Here is a 20,313-nt window from a genome sequence, read left to right as displayed (position 1 = left end):
CTTTGCAGCCACTTATCCTCTCTGGCCTCCCATCGAACGCGTCTCAGCATTTGCAAATCATTTTCCTTTCTAACAGAAGGTGTGTACCTTCCATCTTTCGCATCACGTCTCCTTGTGGATAGCCGCCCCGCCTCCTGTTCCTCAGCTAGAATAAGGCATTGCAATCTTCGGAAGCCCCTCTGAAGTACCACCAATAACCGAAACGGCCTTGTCATTTATCGCCAGAAACTTCTCATCGCGACAAGGACCTCGGCTTCCGTTGGTGGGCTGTCTATACTTGCTCGTGATCGAAAGGAGGCCTCCATCTGGCCCTCTTGGCATTGATATATATTGCTGTGAAATGAGCCATTTCCGAATTTACGATTTGCTTTGATGGTAGGCATTGGAGGAGGCGCCCCGACGCTAGAAAGGGACATTAGACTTGGCGATGTGGTCGTCAGTACACCGCACAATGGGTTGGGCGGCGTGGTACAATACGACATCGGAAAACTTTTACCTGGTGGTCGGTTCAAACAAACAGGTCAGCTGAACGCTCCTCCAGAAGTATTGCTTGGGGTGCTTCCAGAGCTGCAACGCCGTCAAAACGATCCTCGGAAGCCTGACCGACTGGCCGAGCATCTGCAGCGAATGGAAGACATGCGGGACTATCAACGCCCGAACCACGATCGGTTGTATCGTACCGACTACAGCCATCAGGGCGGCGGGAAGAATTGCGACCTGTGTGGAACAGATAAATTGGTACAGCGCCCAGAGCGTCAGGGTCGCCGTGCAGTTACCCTTCATTATGGGACAATTGCTTCCGGCAACTCTGTCATCGAGGACGCGATGGCGCGAGACAGGTACGCCAATGATCCCGAGTTGAATATTCTGTGTTTTGAGATGGAAGCGGCGGGCTTGATGAACAATTTGCCTTGCCTTATTATCCGAGGTGTCTGCGATTATTCGGATTCGCACAAGAACGATGACTGGCACAAATACGCGGCGCTCACAGCGGCGGCATACGCTAGAGAATTGCTTCTCGTTCTGAAGCCCACCAAGGTCGATGTCATGCCTCCATGGGTTGCTAAATTGGATGATGGTACGTAGCTCTGCTTCTACTTCCTACCAGTTTGCCTTCCTGTGACAAATTTGAGCCTTGGCTCTGCCGGACGGATCCTTCTTAGTCTTCCGTCACGAGCAAGCAGACGAATGATAACTGCCTTTTACAGTCGCCGAAACTGTGGTCAGGACAAACGCCATGGTAGAAAGCCTACAGCAACGGCAACGAGTTCGAGAGCATCAAGCCATACTTGACTGGCTTACTCCCATTGATTATTCCTCTCAGCAAGATGATTTCATCGCCAGGCGACAAGAAGGGACCGGGGAATGGCTATTAAGCTCAAATGAATTCAAACTTTGGCTCGAAAAAAGCAACCTGACGCTTTTTTGCCCAGGCATACCGGGAGCGGGCAAGACAATAATCACTTCTATCGTTATCAACCACCTCCATAACGAGTTTCGAAATGACCCTACCATCGGCATTGCATACCTATATTGTAACTACCGGCAACAGCACGAGCAAAAGCCCATTGGATTGGTCCTCAGCTTGCTGAAGCAGTTGCTTCAGGAACAGCGCTCCATACCTGAAGGTGTTAGGAACCTTTACATGTACCATAGCCCAAAGAAAACTCGCCCTTTACCTGATGAAATCTTAAAGGAGCTCCACTCTGTCACTGCTTCTTATTCAAGGGTCTTCATCTTAGTTGATGCGTTAGATGAATGCGGAATTTCCGATGAAGGATGCAGTATTTTCCTGTCACATATCTTCAGTCTTCAGGCCAAGTCCAGGGCAAATATCTTCGCAACCTCGCGGTTCATCCGGACCATCGAAAACGAGTTCGAGGGAAGAAGTATACAACGCGAGATTCGTGCCAGTTACTCAGACGTGCAGAAGTATCTTACAGGAAGGCTGGAGAATTTCCGACCAATGGTCTCAAAGGACCCGTCTCTCCAGGGAGAAATCAAGAGTAGGATTGCAAAGGCAGTTAACGGAATGTAAGTGCCATTTTACAGTAATAAATGGGAATAACAAAGGACTACCTTTAGCTGACGTAAACAAGGTTTCTCCTTGCACGGCTCTACGTCGATTCTCTAGCCTATAAGACAACACCTAAGGCTATAAGACTTGCCCTGAATGATCTGGAGATAGATTCAACAACCACAAGCGACAGCAGGAAATCTAGAGCTCTAGATCGCGCTTATACGCAAGCTATGGATCGAATTAATGCTCAGGCGGCAGAACTCAAAGAACTTGCCCGACAGGTCCTATCATGGATCACCTGCGCCAAAAGGGCCTTAACTTCTTCGGAGCTCCAACATGCTCTAGCGGTTGAGGTTAGTGAGCCTAGGCTCGATAGAGAGAATATCCCTTATATCGAAGATATGGTGTCCGTATGCGCTGGATTGGTCACTGTTGACAAAGAAAGTGACATCGTCCGCTTAGTCCACTATACAACACAGGAATACTTTGAGCGGACCTCTAGTACGTGGTTTCCTAATGCTCACGCCGATATCACGAAAACATGCGTTACCTACCTGTCGTTTGATATTTTTGGAACTGGTCCCAGTCCGTCCGAGACGGATTTTAAGGCAAGAGTACAGTCGAACATTCTCTATCCCTATGCTGCACAAAATTGGGGAGACCATGCGCGCATATCTTCAATTGGGGCGGAAACGTTAATTCTAGATTTTCTTGAGAGTGAGACTAAAGTATCAGCCTGCATCCAGGCTATGACTGCACGTCGAGGTTACTTGGACTATAATTCAACGCAGATAACTGGAATACACTTAGCAGCATTCTTCGGACTGCAGGAATCAATGACAGCTTTACTCGATAGGAAGCATGACCCAAACTGCATGGACATCGCATATCGGACAACACTATCATGGGCTGTGTGGAACAGGCATAAGGGGGTAGTGAAGGTGCTTCTTGACAGGGGTGCCGACATTGAGTCCAAGGACAAGATTAATGGTCAGACGCCGCTTTTATTGGCTGTGAGGAATAGACATGAGGGGGCAGTGAAGCTGCTGCTTGACAAGGGTGCCAACATTGAGTCTAACGATATTTTTGGCCAGACGCCACTGTCATGGGCTGCAGAGAAGGGGCATGAGGAGATAGTGAAGCTGCTTCTTGGCAGGGGTGCCGACATCGAGTCCAAGGACAAGATTGATGGTCAGACGCCACTGTTATCAGCTGCACAGAAGGGGCATGAGGAGATAGTGAAGCTACTGCTTGACAAGGGGGCTGATTTTACAGTTGTTGATTCTTGTAATAGCGACAGGACTGTCATGTCTTGGGCGATGGAGCATCGGTTGAGAACTATTGCCGGACTCCTGATAAACAAAGGCGATGAGGTTGACCAGAGCGACAAGTACGGTAGGAAAGTGATTTCTTGGGCAGCCGCACATGGCCACAGCGATATCGTCAAGTTGCTGCTTGATAAGGGTGTTGACTGTGCGGAGGAAGGGCATCCTGGTGGATCTCCTTTGTGGTGGGCAACAGAGAATGGACATTCACATATTATCAAGCTCCTGATAGGGTAGAGATCTCTCAACAGTCTTCTATCCTTGAACGCCAAATACAAGCTACGAATGATGGCACACGTCTCGGACGACTTTGATATTAGTCTTCGGCTGCAGATGCAGGGAATGGTGGTGCGGCTCGACGCAATGAAGTAGCTCCCCTTCCTGATTATCTACTTTGGCGTGATCAGTCTTGACGGCGCCAAGGCCATTCTGTGCCATGCGTTCAGCATTAACCTCGAGTGGGCGTCGACAGCCGAGGAGATGAGGCCGACGGGGTTCTACATCGGGATGGACAAGATGGTGAGGCGGTTCAAGTGGACGTGGACGATCTGTGCGGTTCTGTCGGGTGGTAAACTAGCTGATGTATGCAGAAACGAGGTAGGCTGACTTCGTATGATGATCTACTTTGCGGTTGGGGCGCCCTGGGGATGGTCAATTACGACGGGGCCGTATTCGACGGCGAATGTGGCGATAGCGCCGTTGGCTTTACAGATCTGCTCGGCGAGTTTTCTTCCATTCTTTTGGTATTGAATCGATACGGGATTCGGGGATGATGGTTAAAGTGTGAATTGAATGCAATTGAGGGTATCATGGAATCTTAGCGTTGTACACAGGATGAGTCAAACAGCGTATAACTGAGTGCCGGTACGATCCAGAAGTAGAGCAAACGTATTGTTAATGGCAGCCAGAGGAGCAATAACCTATGAAAGCTCAGCGATAACAGTCTGCCTATCCCCGAAAATACACTCTACCGGCCACCGGATCCAGCTCCGATGCTCCTCTGGCAGCGAAGCCTGGATCCCCGCCAGAACATGCTCATCCCAGCCCTTCATCAGCCATGATGACTGCATATACTTGAGAAGAATAGCCCAGTAGGCGAGGACAACCAGCGCAAGCGGATCCTTTGCCTCAAGCTGCCCGACAAACCCTTCCGGACGCCGATACAACCACCCAATGACCAAATGCATCAGATTCACCCCGTGCTTCCCAGCAGCTCTCATCCGATATACCTCGTCAAAGGTCTCTCGCAGACCCTCCAGAGCAGAATCGTACATCTCTTTGATTACTCCGTCATCCGTCTCCGCACGGATCAACAGCTGGACATCCCGGATCCGCCCCTTATGACGCTCCAGCTCCTCCGCCAGCTCCTCGCTAACCTGAGCCGCCCCCTCCAGCTCCTCAGGCTCCAACACGCCCGAAAAAATCTCCGCGCGCCTCGACTCCAGAATCGATCTCACCCCGCGCATGAGAACAAGCCACTCTGCCTGCCCTGTCTCGCTGAAAACGAGGAACTCGCCTGTGCGCGGACCATGCCCGAAGTACACGAGGCAGATCAGCACGGCTGAGATGTAGATGTACTGGCAGTTGTCCTCGTTCAGGCTGGCCAGCACGGTGGTCACGGAGCGGACGCCGAAGGTGAAGTGGGCATCTGCCTGGTTCCGGTACTGGGCACGCAGGGCCGGGTGCTGGTGCGCCAGGTGCAGAGCAGAGAGCGCAAGGATGAGATGCAGGATGGATGGGAAGGCGAAGCCCCATTGTGGGACGTGGATGTCCCATAGGTGTTTGTGGTCTTGTCCGTCTGTTACTGTGCTGGCCATGGAGGTGACGTAGTGGTGGAAAAGGTGCAGGTCTGCTAGGGAGATGCTCTCTAGAGGGGGAGGAGGAGTCGGTCCTGGACTGGATGACTGTATGCTGCTGTCTGTGGTTGATGGGTCTACCTGGATTTCATATTTGGACTGTTTGAAGCGATATTGTCCACGCGAAGGTCGTGATGGTGCAGTTGATTCGGTGGCATAATCACAGATGACTGCATGCTGGCGACAATTGGTGCAGGTCGGCTTTTTCTCATCGCACTGCTTGCATGTCAGTTTTTTGGCCATAGTTGTAGTAGAAGTTGAGTTGGATTCAAAGAGTGGCACTGGCAGCTTGAAAGAAGTCATCACTCACTTTGACTCGTCGCTTTTTACAGGTCTTGCACCCTAGCCGGGATTTCTGATGGGTTCTACGCGCGCGAATCCGACGGCCCTGCTCAGTTTCCATCCTGCAGGTGGTGATACAGAAGGATGAGATGGAATTAACACTTCGTATTCGTTTGCTTTTGGCCCCTTTAGGCAGCAGAAAATTTTGCCGAGATACGACGAATCCGGGTTCTCCTCTTTGGCAGAACAGCAGTAGATCATAAACTGAATCTGGACACACTTGCAAATATGTCAGTTAGATTTCAGGAGGTTAATGGTCCTGGTCAACAAGGACACAAAGGGGTAAAAGGTAAAAAAAAAAAAAAAAAAGAAAAAGAAATGATGCGTTAGCTGGGAGTCGAACCCAGATCTATTGCTTGGAAGGCAATAATGCTAACCGCTACACCACTAACGCTGTGGATGAAAAAATATGCCAAATTGTAACAATTGTAACATATATTCTAAAAAAATAAAATTACCAGACAACTGCCAATGCCCTTCTTTGCAACTACTACATAAAAATGATATAGATATACTCAATTGGGGCAAGACAAAATTCCTTTCGCAGCTGTTATATGATTGAAGGCCAACTGGTCTGCGTGACGTATGAACAACATCAGCAGAGTCGTGGAGACCGCAATGGACCAGAAGCTGCGTGAAGAGATTGCCAATGCAATCACAGCGAAAGTGCTTACAATGACAAGGCTACAAGCAATGCTTGCTAAATTTAGTGATCTGCGGCTGTTTGGGTCCCATGTTGAAAGTTTCAGGACAAGCTCAAAAAGACCCACTCGTACTCGTTCAAAAATTTCCCAAATGGGTAATTTGATCTCCCTCTACAGAGACAGCAATCCAGTATATGAGACCACCATGGTCGTCGTGGCTCTTTTCTCCTGATCAAATTCAATTCTCACGATCAAGCCAGCATGGACTTTACATTCCACAACGGAACCAATGGCTCGTCGCCATGGGTCGAATTCTACCCCTACACCCCCTCGGCCACAGCAGGATACGCCTTTATGTCCGTATTCGGCATCGCAACAGTCGCGCACATCATCCTCATGTTCCCATACCGCGCAGCCTACTTCATTCCCCTCATCCTAGGAGGAATCTGTCCGTCCCCCGTCCCATCCCCATCCTCCAATGCCAAATACACCGCTGACTCTGCAGGCGAAACCTTCGGCTACTACGGCCGCGCATGGTCCCACCGAGAAGGCAGAACCGCAATCGGCCCCTGGGCCCTCCAGGAGATTCTCATCCTCTGCGCACCCCCCTTCATCGCCGCAAGCATCTACATGGTCCTCGGACGGATCATCCGCGCCTTCAACGCAGAGCACCACTCCAGCATCCGGACCAAGTGGCTGACACCCATCTTCGTCCTCAACGATGTTATCTGCTTCCTGACGCAGCTTGCTGGCGCAGGGGTGCAGGTTACCGGTGACCCGCACGTCATGGCGATTGGTAAGAAGGCTGTCCTGGTGGGATTGGTCTTTGCGCTGGTGGTGTTCGGGGTGTTTGTTTGGGTGGCGGCGGCGTTTCATCGGAGGTTGGATGCGGAGCCGACGGCTGTGGTGAGGGAGTGTCCGCGGTTGGGGTGGAAGAGGTATATGTGGGCGATTTATGTCTCGTGTGGGATGTTGATGGTGAGGAATCTGGTGAGGACGGTTCAGTTTGGGTCGCGGAAGGGGTCTGCACTGAACACGGAAGAGGCGTTTATATATGTCTTTGATGCGGCGTTGATGGCTGGTTCAATTTTGGTATTGGTTGTTTGGCATCCGGGGAGGTTGGTGCGGAGGGCTCAGAAGGCGACTAAGGCGAGTCAGATGTGTGTGCAGATGGAGGATGCGCCTGATATCCCGTTGACGGGATATAGAGAGGTTTAGTCGACTGCATTCGGTGGACTGATCCTGTATATGCCAGCAGAAACTGCTTCAATATGACCTTGTTTAGATGAATGAACTCGAAAGAACTGAATTCAACGCTATGGATATCTCTATGTACACTCTAGGTTAAACATGCAAACCGTCTACTTTCCAAAAACCTTGTAGCGGTCCTCAATGGGCAAGAAGGTCTTCTCGCCAGCGTCGCTGGTAGGAGTACCAAAGACGAGCTGGGCATCCAGCTTCCACGAGGCAGGGAGGTTCCAGGTCTTCTGCACCTGCTCGTCGATCAGAGGGCTGTAGTGCTGGAGATTGGCACCGAAGCCTTCGGAGCAGAGGGCAGTCCAGACTATTCAGCGTCAGTTACATGCTATCTGTTTATAATGGCAAGAAAACCTACCGAGGTACTGCGACATGGCGTTGGACTCCAGAGCAAAAGGATCGAACTTGTCGGCGTAGATAGCAAACTGCTCCTTGATAGCAGCGAGAGAGTCGTAGTCAACGAAGAAGAGAACCTAGACCGTCAGTACAGACCATCATGTAAGGCAGGAATCAACCTACAGTTCCATAGGCCGCGCGGAAGGCATTCAGCTTGGGCTTGGTGTGGTTCTCAAACATCTCCTTGGGGACCTTGCCGGCAGCCACGAGGCTCTCCATGATGTTGATGGCAATGTCCCAGAGCTTCTGGTGCTCCTCCTTGAGCAGGAGGACCACACGGGAGGTCTGCGTGTTGAAGGAGCTGGGGACGTGCAGGACGGCATCCTGGACGATGCGCTCAATGGCCTCGTCCGAAATGGGGCTCTCGGCCTTGAGGCCGTAATATGTGCGCCGGGCCTTGACCAGCTCCAGCAGAGTGGTGGTGGCGGGGTTCTTGAATTCGGGTTGAGTCGAGCCCATTTTGTCTGTATGCGATTTAGGGTTTGGTATAGAGGTGAATCGGATGATGTTGATGACTTGATAGACGGTGATTGATTCCTCCTTTATCTGTATGGAGTAGGGAAGAGGGTATTTATATTCCCCATCACGCACGGCGCCATCACTTTTCTACAGACTTCTACCTGTGGAGACTCCAGGTACGCATCTAAGGAGAATGGATTAAAAATCGTTCGATCTGAAAATTGTCCACTGAATTTCCGTCATTATTGGCCAATTAGAATGCACATCCATACTTCGGACTATGGGCGTTTAATTTATAAGCGGATATACGGAGAACCAAATTAGCGACTTTACCAACAGACCCCATCATGCTCCACAGCGGAACTTACCAGATAGTGCTGACCAAATGCTTATAAATGAGTACATGCCTAGATTGGTAGATTATGAAGTGTAGTTAATATCATGCCATATTACTTTGGTAATCTGTGTCCCTTGATTAAGCCAAAAATAAGCACTAATAGTCTGATACTGATGTATAAGCGTAAGCACGAGCTGCACGACGCTAAACTTAGCTATCAATAGGAAATGCCTCGTCTTGAAAGCAAGTTACCTCAAGGGCACCTAGGCACGAGGGGATGGCTTTCAATCAGACCGAGGGGAATGAGGCTTCGATCCTGTCAACCATCTCAAACTAAAAAGGCGCCTAGACGACCACCTAGCGTACCGAGTAGATAAGATAGTAATGTAATAATGTGTTTCACGGATTGGTCGATAAAACTCATGTTCGTTCCCCGGTCCCATTTAGTATAGGACAAATGACACAGCCGTGTCATATAACTAGAAGGTGTCCTTTTCAGACTAGAGACGCGTGAGTCGCCCGAGAATGCCTAGAGCTATCCACTTAGATGGGGCATGGCATTCCCCTCCAAGGGAAGGAAAGAAGTAGGGGAAAGAAATAAAAAAGAAGGGTAGAAAAAAAAGAATCAAATGACTGGTGCTGCCCGGAATCGAACCGGGGCTGGCACGGCCACAACGTGACGTCCTACCACTAGACCACAGCACCGGATTTTTGATTTTGCGTTTCTTTTATGCTACATACGCAATATCTGTTCAATACTTAGTCGAGCACACTCAAATTAGGTCTGTACATTCCCAGCATTTTTGTCCAGTGGAAAACTGGTGCTTCATCGACGATGTAATGATAGATGATGGATTTCGCTGTGCCAAATTCTTTTGGGTGTTGCGTTGTTATAGTTCTCCTATTTACATTGCCCCGCGAATAAATATATATACTCTGGTAAGAGACCCAACTTTCAGCAGAGCAAAGGCGATATAAGACAATATGGCGACAGGTCAGGAGCGCAAAACGACAGTACTATCTGCATGGGGATGCCATAGATGCGATGACTGACTTGATCACGCTTTCAGTAAGTGAGTGGTCAACTTTTTATACGCCCTGACACCCTCCAGCAGCTCGTCAACTTCAATCTGCTCATTCTCTCCATGGGCCACGAGGATTGAACCAGGCCCGTATAAGTACTTTTTATGATCCCCCTTGAAACGAGGCACATCAGTTCCATATGACACTGGGGCTGTTTCAAACCCTGTAATCCGTCAGCAGGATTCGGACAAAGGTATGGTTGACAACCTTCGACATCATGATCAAGCAATGTCTCCGGATACTCAAACTTGAACTCCAGTCTGACGTGTGGATGCTTCGCAACAACCTCCGACACAATCCTCTTACACTCGGCCATATCAGTCGCCACACGGACGGCGCATAGTGCTGTGCTCGAAGCTGGGACGATGTTATAGCTCACTCCTCCTTCAATCTTGCCGATATTGAACGTCGACAGGCCCAGTAACGATGACTCGGGGAATTTAGTGCACAAGAACTCATTTAGGACTTCCACCACAGCGGCATTGGCGTTGATACCATGATGGGGATATCCGGAATGACTGCACCATTAGCCTCAGTAGATAGACATCAAAGCAGACATACCAAGCCTTCCCCTGGCCAATCAACTCAAACACCAAATGTCCCTTATGCCCGACAACCAATTTCCCCTCGGTCGGCTCCCCAAACACCACGCCCTCAAACTTCAAATCGTGATCGTTCGCCGCAATCATACCCGGACCTCCCTTCTCCTCGCCCACAACAAACAACAAACCAACGTCACCCTCCTTGACCGCTCCCTCCGCACGCAGCTCCTCAAGCGCACAGATCTGCGCAGCCATGGGACCCTTATCGTCGCAGGCGCCGCGGCCGTAGATAGTCGAGCCCTCAACGCGCAGCGGGATATGCGGCGGGACGGTATCCATGTGCGCGGTGAGACAGGCTCGCACCCTGCGAGTGGAGCCTAGGTACGCGTAGACATTTTCGCGGGTTGAGCCTGGGGCGATGGGAATGCGTTCGACGGTGTAGCCGAGGGTGGAGAGGTGGTTGTCGAGCCAGCGGGCGATGTCTTGCTCATGGTCGCTGGTGCTGGGGACCTGGATGAGAGATTTGAGGAGGGACACCACAGGAGCTTCAGACATTCTGTGTAGCTACCTTTGATTATTGGTGCTCAATATGAGATGTGTCTCTGTTATCGTGGAAGGAAAGGTTGATGCGGGGAGGACATTGCGTGCGGGGAGATTTCGTCATTGCATATGACATGCCCAGGATTAACACGATAATGATACACGATATGATAAAGCATGCCGGAAAGAAGCAGGACACCGTCGGACATTACGTTGTCGGTGGTAAGTAGCAAAATGGAAAAGATGGACACTCGTGGCTGAAACGCGCATTATGCTTGGTGGATTGCTTACTGCTGTAGCCTGTTGATTTACCCCGCCACTATTGCTGATCTCCTGTATTTATTATCTGGCTTCACGACCTCTCATTGCAAATAAACAGGATCAATTGTACAGTTCTCATCATGGCGTCTCTTTCTCTTGAATCTCGAGTTCAACCCAATTCCCCTGAGCAGCATATTTTCAACATCCTCAATGACTATCTTCAGCCTTCTAGCACAACCCCTCCCAGTGAGGCCGCGCAATCTATCCACGCCTTGACACCAAAGGCGGGTTCAACACAAGAAGAGAGCTCTGAGATGGAGGACTTCCTTTGGTACACATGGGGGACTATCATCAAAGTCGCCAAACAGATTCCTCACAATCACCCCTCGCAAGACCGACTGGTTGAGTTGATCCACGCTCTGACCGAGTTACCGCCAACAACGGTGTCAATCTGGGGTGTAAGTGTCTTCTTCCTCTGAAGCAGAATATACTGACTGTGCAGTCCGAAAATTGCCTATGGAAAGACCTGCCCATGCTCGGACCAAGCCTGAGAGAATCCTGGAATGGTACGTACCCCTCTCTGATAATAGTGGCATCATGCTAACAGACCAAGCGCCCACGTATACAAAACCCAACGACCAAGAAATCACCGAATGGATCAACCTACAAGCCTTCACCGCGCGGCTGATGAGCAAATGCGACCCATCCCTTTCTCTCCTTGGTGTCTGGAGTCTGCGGTCGGGATTGGAAGAGGAGCTGTCGGGCAAGGAAGTCGACGGGGAAGCTGCCGCGGCAGCGATGTGGATGGTGTATGGTGGTGCGAACTTGTTCAGTCAACTGGCAGACGCGGTGCCAGACGAGGAGAAGGAGCGCTTGATGAGGCCTGGGAGGCTGTATAGCGGACAGGGACAGTTGAGCCCGGAGAGGTGGCAGTTCTGGAAGCAGCGGTTTGGGGAGATGAGTGAGCAAATCCAGGTCAATGATGAGACAAAGGGGGTGATTCGGCTGGCCAGGGAGAAGATGGAGAGGGTTGAGCAGTAGTCTTTCTTTAAGAGTGGTACCAGGTCGCGTTCATATTAGCACTAGCTCTAGAGTGCGAGATAAACCCAATCTAGTCATTTCGAATCCAGCGCAAGGCTGTACTCGTGTCTCAGTCCAATGCCATACAACGTCATGAGTAGAGACGATAATTCCATCGGATGCTCTAGAAACTATCTATATACTGCTTAGACAATTTGACACGGGATGCATGATGCAATCGCGGAAATTCCCCGCTGTGGGCGCATCATCGCGGAAATACGGATTATAAATTTTCATTGATTATCTCACATCGTCTTTTCTGCATATACATACAGCAAATTCTTATCAATCATTGATATAGATGAGATGGAGCTTCCATTTCCATTCTATCATCAATGGAGCATTGCTTCGACCCAGAGCCAAAAATGAGTGACACCGAGGTAGAGGACGGCCTTGATCTCCAGCAAACGCGGTCGGGCTGGTCCATCGCCGAAAGCCTCTCCCCACTACGGGAAACGGTCTTCATCTTCGTGATATGCATGGCCCAATTCATGACCCAGGCCGGGCTGGGTAGCCAACTGGCCCCGCTGACCATCATCGGGGACTCCTTCCACATCACCGACAGCGGCATCCTCAGCTGGTTCATCGCGGGCTACTCCCTGACAGTGGGCACCTTCATCCTCTTCTTCGGCCGCTGCGGCGACTGCTTCGGCTACCACACCATGTTCGTGATCGGCTTCGTCTGGTTCGGCGTCTGGTCCATGGTCGCCGGCGTCAGCGTCTACAGCAACTACGTGCTGTTCATCTTCGCGCGCACCGCGCAAGGTCTCGGACCCGCGATGCTCCTCCCGAACGGCCTGGCGATTCTGGGAGCGACGTACCGCCCCAGCCCGAAGAAGGACATGATCTTTGCCATCTTCGGCGCGACGGCCCCCAACGGCGCCATCATCGGGGCCATCTTCGCGGCGCTCTTCAGCCAGCTCGCCTGGTGGCCGTGGACGTTCTGGGCGAATGCGATTGTCTGCCTAATCCTGGCCGCGCTGGGGTGGGCCGTGATCCCGCGCATCCACCACGAGCGCGAGAAGCACGGCATGACTCTTGTCGAGTGGATGCAGGAGCTGGACGTCGTGGGGGCGTGTCTGGGTGTCGGGGGTCTGATTCTCGTCAATGTGGCGTGGAACCAGGCGCCCATCGTCGGCTGGCCGACGGCGTATGTGTACGTGCTGCTGATTATCGGGCTGGTTCTGCTAGGGCTTTTCTTCGCGTGGGAGCTGCGCGTCGCGAGCAAACCGCTCATCCCGTTCCATGCGTTGACGCTGGACGTGTCCTTCGTGCTGGGCTGCGTCGCATGCGGCTGGGCCAGCTTCGGCATCTGGACGTACTACCTCTGGTTGTTCCTGGAGCATGTCCGCGGTAAGACACCGTTGATGGCCGCGGCGCAGTTTGTGCCGCCCGGGGTCTCGGGGCTGCTGGCTTCGTTCACGACAGGGTATTTGATGAGTCGGATCCGGCCGGGGTGGATCATGCTGTTTGCCATGGTGGCGTTCACGCTGGGGAATATCTTTGTTGCGATTGCGCCGGTGCATCAGACGTACTGGGCGCTGACCTTTGTTTCGTTGGTGGTCATGCCGTGGGGCATGGACATGTCGTTTCCCGCGAGCACAGTGCTGCTGTCGAATGCGGTCGAGCGCCGGCATCAGGGTATTGCGGCTTCCTTGGTCACGACGGTGGTCAACTATAGTATCTCGCTGGGACTGGGGTTTGCGGGGACGGTCGAGGTACATGTCAACCATGGCGGAAAGACGTTCCATGATAGACTACTGGGATATCGCGGCGCGCTGTACATGGGGATTGGACTGGGAGGGCTGGGAGTGGCCGTGAGTGTGATTTATCTGGTCAAGAGTATCTTGGAAAAGGAGCCACAGGGAGAAGAAAGTAAATAGCTCATAGACATAGATGCAACATTAATCCTAGTGTAATTGACCCATCGCTATGCATACATATCCAGGAACCCTCCTCAGTATAATCTGAGTCAGGCAGCAGATATCTCTTGCATAGGCGTGACTAGACTCAGGTTACAGGCTTGGTTTAACTGTCTAGGGACTAAATTAATAAAAAATAAGTCGAACTGTAGTTGGGTAACGGAAAAAAAAGAAATGAATGACAAGAGTGGGATTCGAACCCACGCCATCATACGATGATGAGGAAACTCTAGGAGTTTGGTATTAAGGTGGACCTTAACCTCACGCCTTGGACCAACTCGGCCATCTTGCCTTAGTTATTGGAAGGTACGCATATTAGGCTATATAAGTTCCCTGAGTCACTGGGGAATTCAACAATATACACTGTAGGAGCATCAGAACCGTTATAGTCGACCTGGATTCTGATGGGTGACTCCGCAGACACTTATGGTTTGACCTGCCGCCACTTCTCCTCCTGTCTCTGGTCTTCGACTGTATATTCAGATCTCGCCGCGAGCACCAAGTCAATCCAGAGTGACTCTGCCACATGCGCGGAAATACTTCCTTGTTAAACAATATTGAAAGGCAGCCGATTGGCATGCCCACTGACAATGCACAAGGGAAATATGCCGTGCAAGTCGCCTGCATGCACTGTCTGATAAGTCATCAGTCCCCCGGATATTGGACTAGTCGTACCCCGCATGTATCATCAGCCTTACCCCAGTACCTCCGTGATGCTGTTCATCTGACTCTGAACGAACCAACTTGAGGATATTCATGTCGATCATCTATATTCCGGGTCCTTGGTCCCGTCATACGATATCGGAGCCTTCAATCCGAGTCTGAGTCTGTCTTTTGCATCATCTGGAGGATGCAGCCTCGGTACCTGGTTTATGGTAGAAATACCAGATTCTGGGCATAACTATTCTATCAAGTTATGAATACACGATTCTATAAGCATAAGGACGACGATCTTTCTACCCCGCAATTATCCTCTGTCCACCATGCCGTGGCAGTGCTCATCGTCATGTGAAGATAGAACCTAGTTCGATCCTGAGAGTTCAGAAGGTGACCTGATAATTTTGGACCGTATCCGAACGAGACATGGCTGAGATAGAGTGAATTGAATTGAAAACCTACATTTGCATGTGCTGGTACAACCAAGTATAAATCAGCTAGCCCTTCATGAGCAGAGTAGATCAGCCTGAGCATCACAACCATCATCCATCATCATGGATAAACTACAGCTCACCCTTGAAGCGCTCCATCATCAAGGCATCCATATCCTCAAACTATACGCTCAACACCCCTGGCTCTCCTTCGCAGCATGCCTCACAGCCTACCTCACTCTCACCCTATCCCTCCGCTTCCAACGCCTCCGCAGCATCAAAGCGAAATACCACAAGTACTCAACCCGGGCATCCTTCGCCAGCATGACCGACCACGACGCCTGGGCTATTCAGAAACAGATCCTCCAGCTCGAGTTCCCATTCACCGCGCTGAAAGCCCTGCAGTTTGCTCTCTTCCGCGTACCCCCTCCCCGCTTCCCCCAGCCGTACAGATCTGATACTAATCGAAGTAGACATACGGCATCCCCACCATCTCCACCCTCCTCCTGCAAACCTCCCAATTCTCCAACCCATCCACCAGCTTCAAACGCTACGCCGACACCGGCGTCCTAATCGGCGAGTTCATGGGCTTCGAGCCCACCTCCGAACGGGCGATCACCGCCCTCGCGCGCACTAAGCTCCTGCATACAGGTTACCGCGCCAGCGGCAAGATCCTGGAGTCTGACATGCTGTACACGCTTAGCCTGTTTGCGCTGGAGCCGGTGCGGTTCGTGGAGCGGTACGAGTGGCGGGGGTTGAGTGCGCTGGAGAAATGCGCGGTGGGCACGTACTGGAAGAGTGTGGGGGATGCGTTGGGGATTAGCTATGCGTTGTTACCTGGTGGGCAGTCGGGGGAGGGGTTCCGGGATGGATTGCAGTGGTTGGAGGAGATAGGGGCTTGGAGTGAGCGGTATGAGGAGGAGAGGATGAAGGCTGAGAAGGCGAATCGGGCGGTGGCGGATAAGACGATGGATGTGTTGGTTTATGGGATGCCCGGGTGGGTGAGGGGGGTTGGGGTGAGTGTTGCGACTTGTGTGATGGATGAGAGGCTGAGGGGGGCTATGATGTTGGTCTTTCTTTCTACTGAGGCTGGATGATGCTGATGCTGTGCTGGTAGGTATGATGCGCCGCCGCGGGTGATCAAGGCCGTGTTTGACGCTGCGGTGGTGATCCGTCGGTTGTGCCTGCGGTATCTTGCTCTCCCGCGGCCGTACTTTATGCGCCGTGATGTGTTTACGGAGAAGCCCAATGAGTACGGGCGACACCATGTGCAGGTGTGGAACGGGATGCCGTACTATGTGCGGCCGACGCTGTGGAACCGATGGGGTCCGTTGGCATGGGTGCAGCGGCTGATGGGATTGCCATTGCCTGGGGACGAGGGAGACAAATACTATCCCCGGGGATACCACACGCCGGATGTTGGGCCCAAGTACTTCGAGGGCAAGGGACGGAAGAGCCTGGAGGAGATGAAGCAGAAGTTGAGGATGCAGAGGACAGGCGAGTCGCCATTCATTAAGCTATAGCATTAGTAGTGGTATGTATAGTTTGTATCAATGCAACATTTCTCAGAGATATATCATCAGAAGTCCAGTTCCCAGCACGATAGACAGAGACAACGCGGTCTCCCATCCAAGCCTGCGGTTTGCATTTGCAGCATTGGAATCACCTCCGGGCCCTCCCATGACCCCATTGACCGAAATGCCAATACCCTCGTTACCGCCACTGCCACCGTCACTGTCAGAATTGTCGTTACTACTGCCATCATCCCCCGACGTAACGATAGTCGGTATGCTGGCCGCCGTCGCATTCGTCGGTTTCACCGGATTCGTCGCACTAGCAGGCGTATAGAAGCTCATCGTAGCCGACAGCCGCGTAAACGAGCTCGAAGCATCCGACCGGTCCGTAGCTTTCACCGAGACAATCGTCGAGGTAGTCGTGACCGTCGACGTGCGAATCGAAGCCGTCGAAGGGGTATAGTACGTGTAAAACGTCACCCAGTACGTCCTGTTCTCATCAGCCATCTTCCATTTTCCTCTTATTTCAAGCGGCGAAGGGGTCATACCAGGTCACCGTCCACGAATACCATCTGTACTCCACCCCGGTATAGGTCGTCGTACGATGCGCCGTGGTATACTGATTCTCCGTGTAATGATTCACCGCGTCCTCCCGCGAGCAATCCCCGTTGGGACAGCAGCCCAGTTTCCCGTTGACGGTCATGCATCGCTCCCCGGATGGACAGTACCCCTTTACGCCGCAGCACTCCGCGCCACGGGGCATGCACCCCGTTCCGCAGCAATGCTCGCCAGAGTTGCAGAAGTAGCTGCCGCAGCAGACGTCGCTGAGGGACCAGACGCAGAGCCCATTCTCGCAGCAGATATTGGTTGAGCAGGTTGATGGACAAGTCCAGCGTTTGGCCAGTGGGTCGGATACGATGTCTGTTGTGGGTTCAGAGACGAGGGTGTTGTTGGGAACGCGGAGTGGGTGGAGGGGATTAAGGGCGAGTGCCCCAGACACGAATAGGAGTATGGACAATGGCCTCATTTTGGCTGCAACGGTTTTGCCATGCAGAGCAGAAGAGAAATCGTAGAGAAAAGGCTGAGAAAAGCAGCTAGGGGTCATCATTCATGTTTATAGGCGGTTGAGCCTCAGCGGTCTCATTGCAGCCATGCAGATTGTTGATGGACATTCAGCCTTCTTGCCTGTAAACCCTCGGCTGATTGGCTCTACAGCTCAGCTAGGACGGACGGTGAAGCAGCTATACGAGACCCTACAAATCAAGTGGCACAAGGATCAAGTTGGACCAATGGTGACCCGCTGTAGATCGTATTTAAGGTGCACTAGACGGTGGAGATGACAGATCGGCACCGTGCAAGGCTGTCGGGCAGATAGATGTCGAACTAGTATCATAGAGCAATTCTCTCAGGAGCTAAGAATTTCGTAGTCCATTGAAAGATAGTTTAGATACTTTGTTTAAGTTAGACTGCATCTGCGGTTGAATTGCTTCAAGGTATGCTATCCAGGACCTAACCCTATATTGATCTACCTATGTACAAGCAACAAGCACAAGCACCAAGCAACAATATATATACAACTCTAACCTACTTATGGTGATATTAATGATCTAACTGGCTAGAACCTTGAGTGTTGCATCATGGCAGTGGCATTTGATTTCCGCATTCGGCTGCAGATCCACAGCCGTGGTATGACGACACCAGTCAGGCCACCGATATAACTCAAATCATACAACACAAAGTGGCTGTCTAAATGGCTAACTGATCAATTCTTGCCTTCGCCTGATTATCCTAACTTGTTACAAAATGTCCCGTCCGCCGTCACGAGCGGCGTCTCTGTTCTCCTCACGCCCATCAACCCCAGCCCCTAGTACGGTCTCTCGCGACCCCGATTCCCTCGATGTCTGGATTCTAGGGAGTGGAATTGCCTCGTTAACCGCGGCCGTACACCTCATCAGAGAAGCCAAGGTGCCTCCGTCGCGAATCCACATCCTCGAAGCATTGAGCGAGCCAGGCGCGGGATCAGTGGGTAAAGGCGATGCCGAGTCGGGCTACCACTTTCGCGCGGAATGTATGCCTCAGTTCTGCGGCAGTCGAATGGAGGAATTACTCGCGCTGGTGCCGTCGGAGAGGCCCGAGAAAAGCGTCTGGGATGATATCCGGCAGTACTTTGAAGAACATGTATCGAAGCAGGCGTCGCGGACGAGGTTCCTGGCTCGGCGGAAGAACGGTCTCGAGCGGATTGGACGACGGAGACTCCATCTGGGGGTCAAGGATAGGATGGATCTGTTCCGGCTGTCGTCCAAGGCGGAGGATGCGCTGGGCCGGTCCCGCATTCAAGACCATTTCTCCGAGGGGTTCTTCAGGACGGAGTACTGGCTGGTGCTGTCGACGCTGTAGGTTTCGTGGATTCAAAAGGAGTCAGCATGTTAACTACGATAGGGTTGGTTTCCGGTCCTGTCACAGCGCTGCCGAGTTCCGCCGTTTCATCCAGCATTTCCCGCATGATATCCAGACGCATCATCCTCGTCCCCTGGACCATTTCCGCTTCAACCTGCATGACTCCGTTGTCGCCCCGGTTGCTCGCTTCCTACAGGCACAGGGAGTTGACTTTCGCTTCAACACCATCACGACTGATATCATCGTCGAGCCAGCACAGGACCCTACTCGCGTGACAACCCTGCGTACAGTATACAAAAGCGAGCGCGAGGTAACCATTGATCTTGGCCCACACGATATTATAATTGTTTCTTTGGGATCCGTCTTGTCCGGCGCTTCCTGCGGGTCAAACACAGAGCCGCCCTCGTTAGAGATGATGGAGATCGAGAAAGACCTCGACGACAACTGGCTGCTGTGGCTGGAACTGGCAACCAAGCATCCCAAATTCGGCAACGCATACAACTTTTGTACGCGACTGCGGGAGTCCCGGGTGGCATACTTTACCGTCACAGTCAAGAATCCGGCTGTTTTCGAGAAGATGCTTGGGATCACCGGCGATGACCCTGCAACGGGCTCGTTGGTCACTCTGAGAGATAGCAGCTGGTTGCTTACCCTGAATTTGCCCCGGCAACCGCTGTTCCCTGATCAACCGGACGGGGTTCGAGTATTCTGGGGGTACGCACTCGACCCAGAGAACGAAGGGGATTTCGTCAAGAAACAGATGCTATCCTGTTCAGGCGAGGAAATACTGACAGAGGTTCTGCGTCAGCTTGATCTTCCAGTCGATGAAATCCTGCCTCAGACAATTACTGTTCCATGTGTGATGCCGCGATTGACGTCCGTCTTACTGCCGAGGAGTAATGGGGATCGGCCGCGGGTGGTTCCCCCAGGAATGACCAACATGGCCCTCATCGGGCAGTTTGTAGATATCCCCGAGGAGATGGTCACCATGGACTATATGGTGCGAGGAGCGCAGATGGCGGTGCACCAGCTGATGGGGCTGGAGAGGGAGATGAAGAAGTCGAAGAAGGGATCTACGGTGAGCCTGCTGGGGTTTCCGAAGGACTAGTAGATCTCCAGAATGCATAGTATAATGCTTAGATCCGAGATATGTCGTATATAGCATGAGACAGTGAATCTCCTGATGCTAAATATTATTCCTTGTGATTGGACCGGGTTAAGTGCGGTTACCGAGTGTCAGATGCCTCGGT

General features: G+C 51.9%; 10 protein-coding genes and 3 non-coding genes across 13 annotated transcripts, besides 1 other annotated feature; 6 read left to right on the top strand and 7 right to left on the bottom strand.

Moving 5' to 3' along the window:
- Positions 1 to 372: 372 nt before the first annotated feature.
- On the top strand, positions 373 to 3,951 carry NFIA_077420 (uncharacterized protein; the record flags this gene model as incomplete). The annotated part of the gene is made up of 5 exons (XM_001259702.1): positions 373 to 1,078; positions 1,209 to 2,034; positions 2,100 to 3,578; positions 3,666 to 3,713; positions 3,753 to 3,951. 5 exons carry the CDS (start codon positions 373 to 375, stop codon positions 3,949 to 3,951), a joined length of 3,258 nt encoding a protein of 1,085 aa, XP_001259703.1.
- A 314-nt stretch (positions 3,952 to 4,265) lies between these two features.
- NFIA_077410 (Zn(II)2Cys6 transcription factor) lies at positions 4,266 to 5,444 on the bottom strand (the record flags this gene model as incomplete). The annotated part of the gene is made up of 1 exon (XM_001259701.1): positions 4,266 to 5,444. The coding sequence occupies one exon, from the start codon at positions 5,442 to 5,444 to the stop codon at positions 4,266 to 4,268; it is 1,179 nt and encodes a 392-aa protein (XP_001259702.1).
- Positions 5,445 to 5,834: 390 nt separating this feature from the next.
- Positions 5,835 to 5,862: a microsatellite.
- A 3-nt stretch (positions 5,863 to 5,865) lies between these two features.
- Positions 5,866 to 5,937, bottom strand: NFIA_077400. Its single transcript has one exon. It is a non-coding gene; the product is annotated as a tRNA-Gly (tRNA).
- Positions 5,938 to 6,448: 511 nt separating this feature from the next.
- Positions 6,449 to 7,405, top strand: NFIA_077390 (RTA1 domain-containing protein; the record flags this gene model as incomplete). Its single annotated transcript, XM_001259700.1, has 1 exon — positions 6,449 to 7,405. One exon carries the CDS (start codon positions 6,449 to 6,451, stop codon positions 7,403 to 7,405), a length of 957 nt encoding a protein of 318 aa, XP_001259701.1.
- A 143-nt stretch (positions 7,406 to 7,548) lies between these two features.
- NFIA_077380 (putative nitroreductase family protein) lies at positions 7,549 to 8,299 on the bottom strand (the record flags this gene model as incomplete). The annotated part of the gene is made up of 3 exons (XM_001259699.1): positions 7,549 to 7,751; positions 7,803 to 7,917; positions 7,964 to 8,299. The coding sequence occupies 3 exons, from the start codon at positions 8,297 to 8,299 to the stop codon at positions 7,549 to 7,551; spliced, it is 654 nt and encodes a 217-aa protein (XP_001259700.1).
- A 971-nt stretch (positions 8,300 to 9,270) lies between these two features.
- On the bottom strand, positions 9,271 to 9,341 carry NFIA_077370. The gene has a single exon. It is a non-coding gene; the product is annotated as a tRNA-His (tRNA).
- A 353-nt stretch (positions 9,342 to 9,694) lies between these two features.
- Positions 9,695 to 10,816, bottom strand: NFIA_077360 (M20 family metallopeptidase; the record flags this gene model as incomplete). Its single annotated transcript, XM_001259698.1, has 3 exons — positions 9,695 to 9,882; positions 9,927 to 10,237; positions 10,281 to 10,816. The coding sequence occupies 3 exons, from the start codon at positions 10,814 to 10,816 to the stop codon at positions 9,695 to 9,697; spliced, it is 1,035 nt and encodes a 344-aa protein (XP_001259699.1).
- Positions 10,817 to 11,202: 386 nt separating this feature from the next.
- NFIA_077350 (DUF3632 domain-containing protein) lies at positions 11,203 to 12,103 on the top strand (the record flags this gene model as incomplete). The annotated part of the gene is made up of 3 exons (XM_001259697.1): positions 11,203 to 11,520; positions 11,565 to 11,628; positions 11,676 to 12,103. 3 exons carry the CDS (start codon positions 11,203 to 11,205, stop codon positions 12,101 to 12,103), a joined length of 810 nt encoding a protein of 269 aa, XP_001259698.1.
- Positions 12,104 to 12,507: 404 nt separating this feature from the next.
- NFIA_077340 (MFS transporter) lies at positions 12,508 to 14,025 on the top strand (the record flags this gene model as incomplete). The annotated part of the gene is made up of 1 exon (XM_001259696.1): positions 12,508 to 14,025. The coding sequence occupies one exon, from the start codon at positions 12,508 to 12,510 to the stop codon at positions 14,023 to 14,025; it is 1,518 nt and encodes a 505-aa protein (XP_001259697.1).
- A 218-nt stretch (positions 14,026 to 14,243) lies between these two features.
- NFIA_077330 lies at positions 14,244 to 14,356 on the bottom strand. The gene has a single exon. It is a non-coding gene; the product is annotated as a tRNA-Leu (tRNA).
- A 919-nt stretch (positions 14,357 to 15,275) lies between these two features.
- On the top strand, positions 15,276 to 16,675 carry NFIA_077320 (uncharacterized protein; the record flags this gene model as incomplete). Its single annotated transcript, XM_001259695.1, has 3 exons — positions 15,276 to 15,572; positions 15,626 to 16,218; positions 16,270 to 16,675. The coding sequence occupies 3 exons, from the start codon at positions 15,276 to 15,278 to the stop codon at positions 16,673 to 16,675; spliced, it is 1,296 nt and encodes a 431-aa protein (XP_001259696.1).
- A 42-nt stretch (positions 16,676 to 16,717) lies between these two features.
- Positions 16,718 to 17,429, bottom strand: NFIA_077310 (putative GPI anchored protein; the record flags this gene model as incomplete). The annotated part of the gene is made up of 2 exons (XM_001259694.1): positions 16,718 to 17,156; positions 17,215 to 17,429. The coding sequence occupies 2 exons, from the start codon at positions 17,427 to 17,429 to the stop codon at positions 16,718 to 16,720; spliced, it is 654 nt and encodes a 217-aa protein (XP_001259695.1).
- Positions 17,430 to 18,469: 1,040 nt separating this feature from the next.
- NFIA_077300 (oleate hydratase) lies at positions 18,470 to 20,171 on the top strand (the record flags this gene model as incomplete). Its single annotated transcript, XM_001259693.1, has 2 exons — positions 18,470 to 19,059; positions 19,130 to 20,171. The coding sequence occupies 2 exons, from the start codon at positions 18,470 to 18,472 to the stop codon at positions 20,169 to 20,171; spliced, it is 1,632 nt and encodes a 543-aa protein (XP_001259694.1).
- Positions 20,172 to 20,313: the final 142 nt, after the last annotated feature.

Source organism: Aspergillus fischeri, genomic scaffold, assembly GCF_000149645.3.
Source record: "Aspergillus fischeri NRRL 181 1099437636264 genomic scaffold, whole genome shotgun sequence".
Lineage (NCBI taxonomy): Eukaryota > Fungi > Ascomycota > Eurotiomycetes > Eurotiales > Aspergillaceae > Aspergillus > Aspergillus fischeri.
Note: the sequence above shows the minus strand (reverse complement) of the source record. Positions and strands in the feature narration are given on the sequence as shown.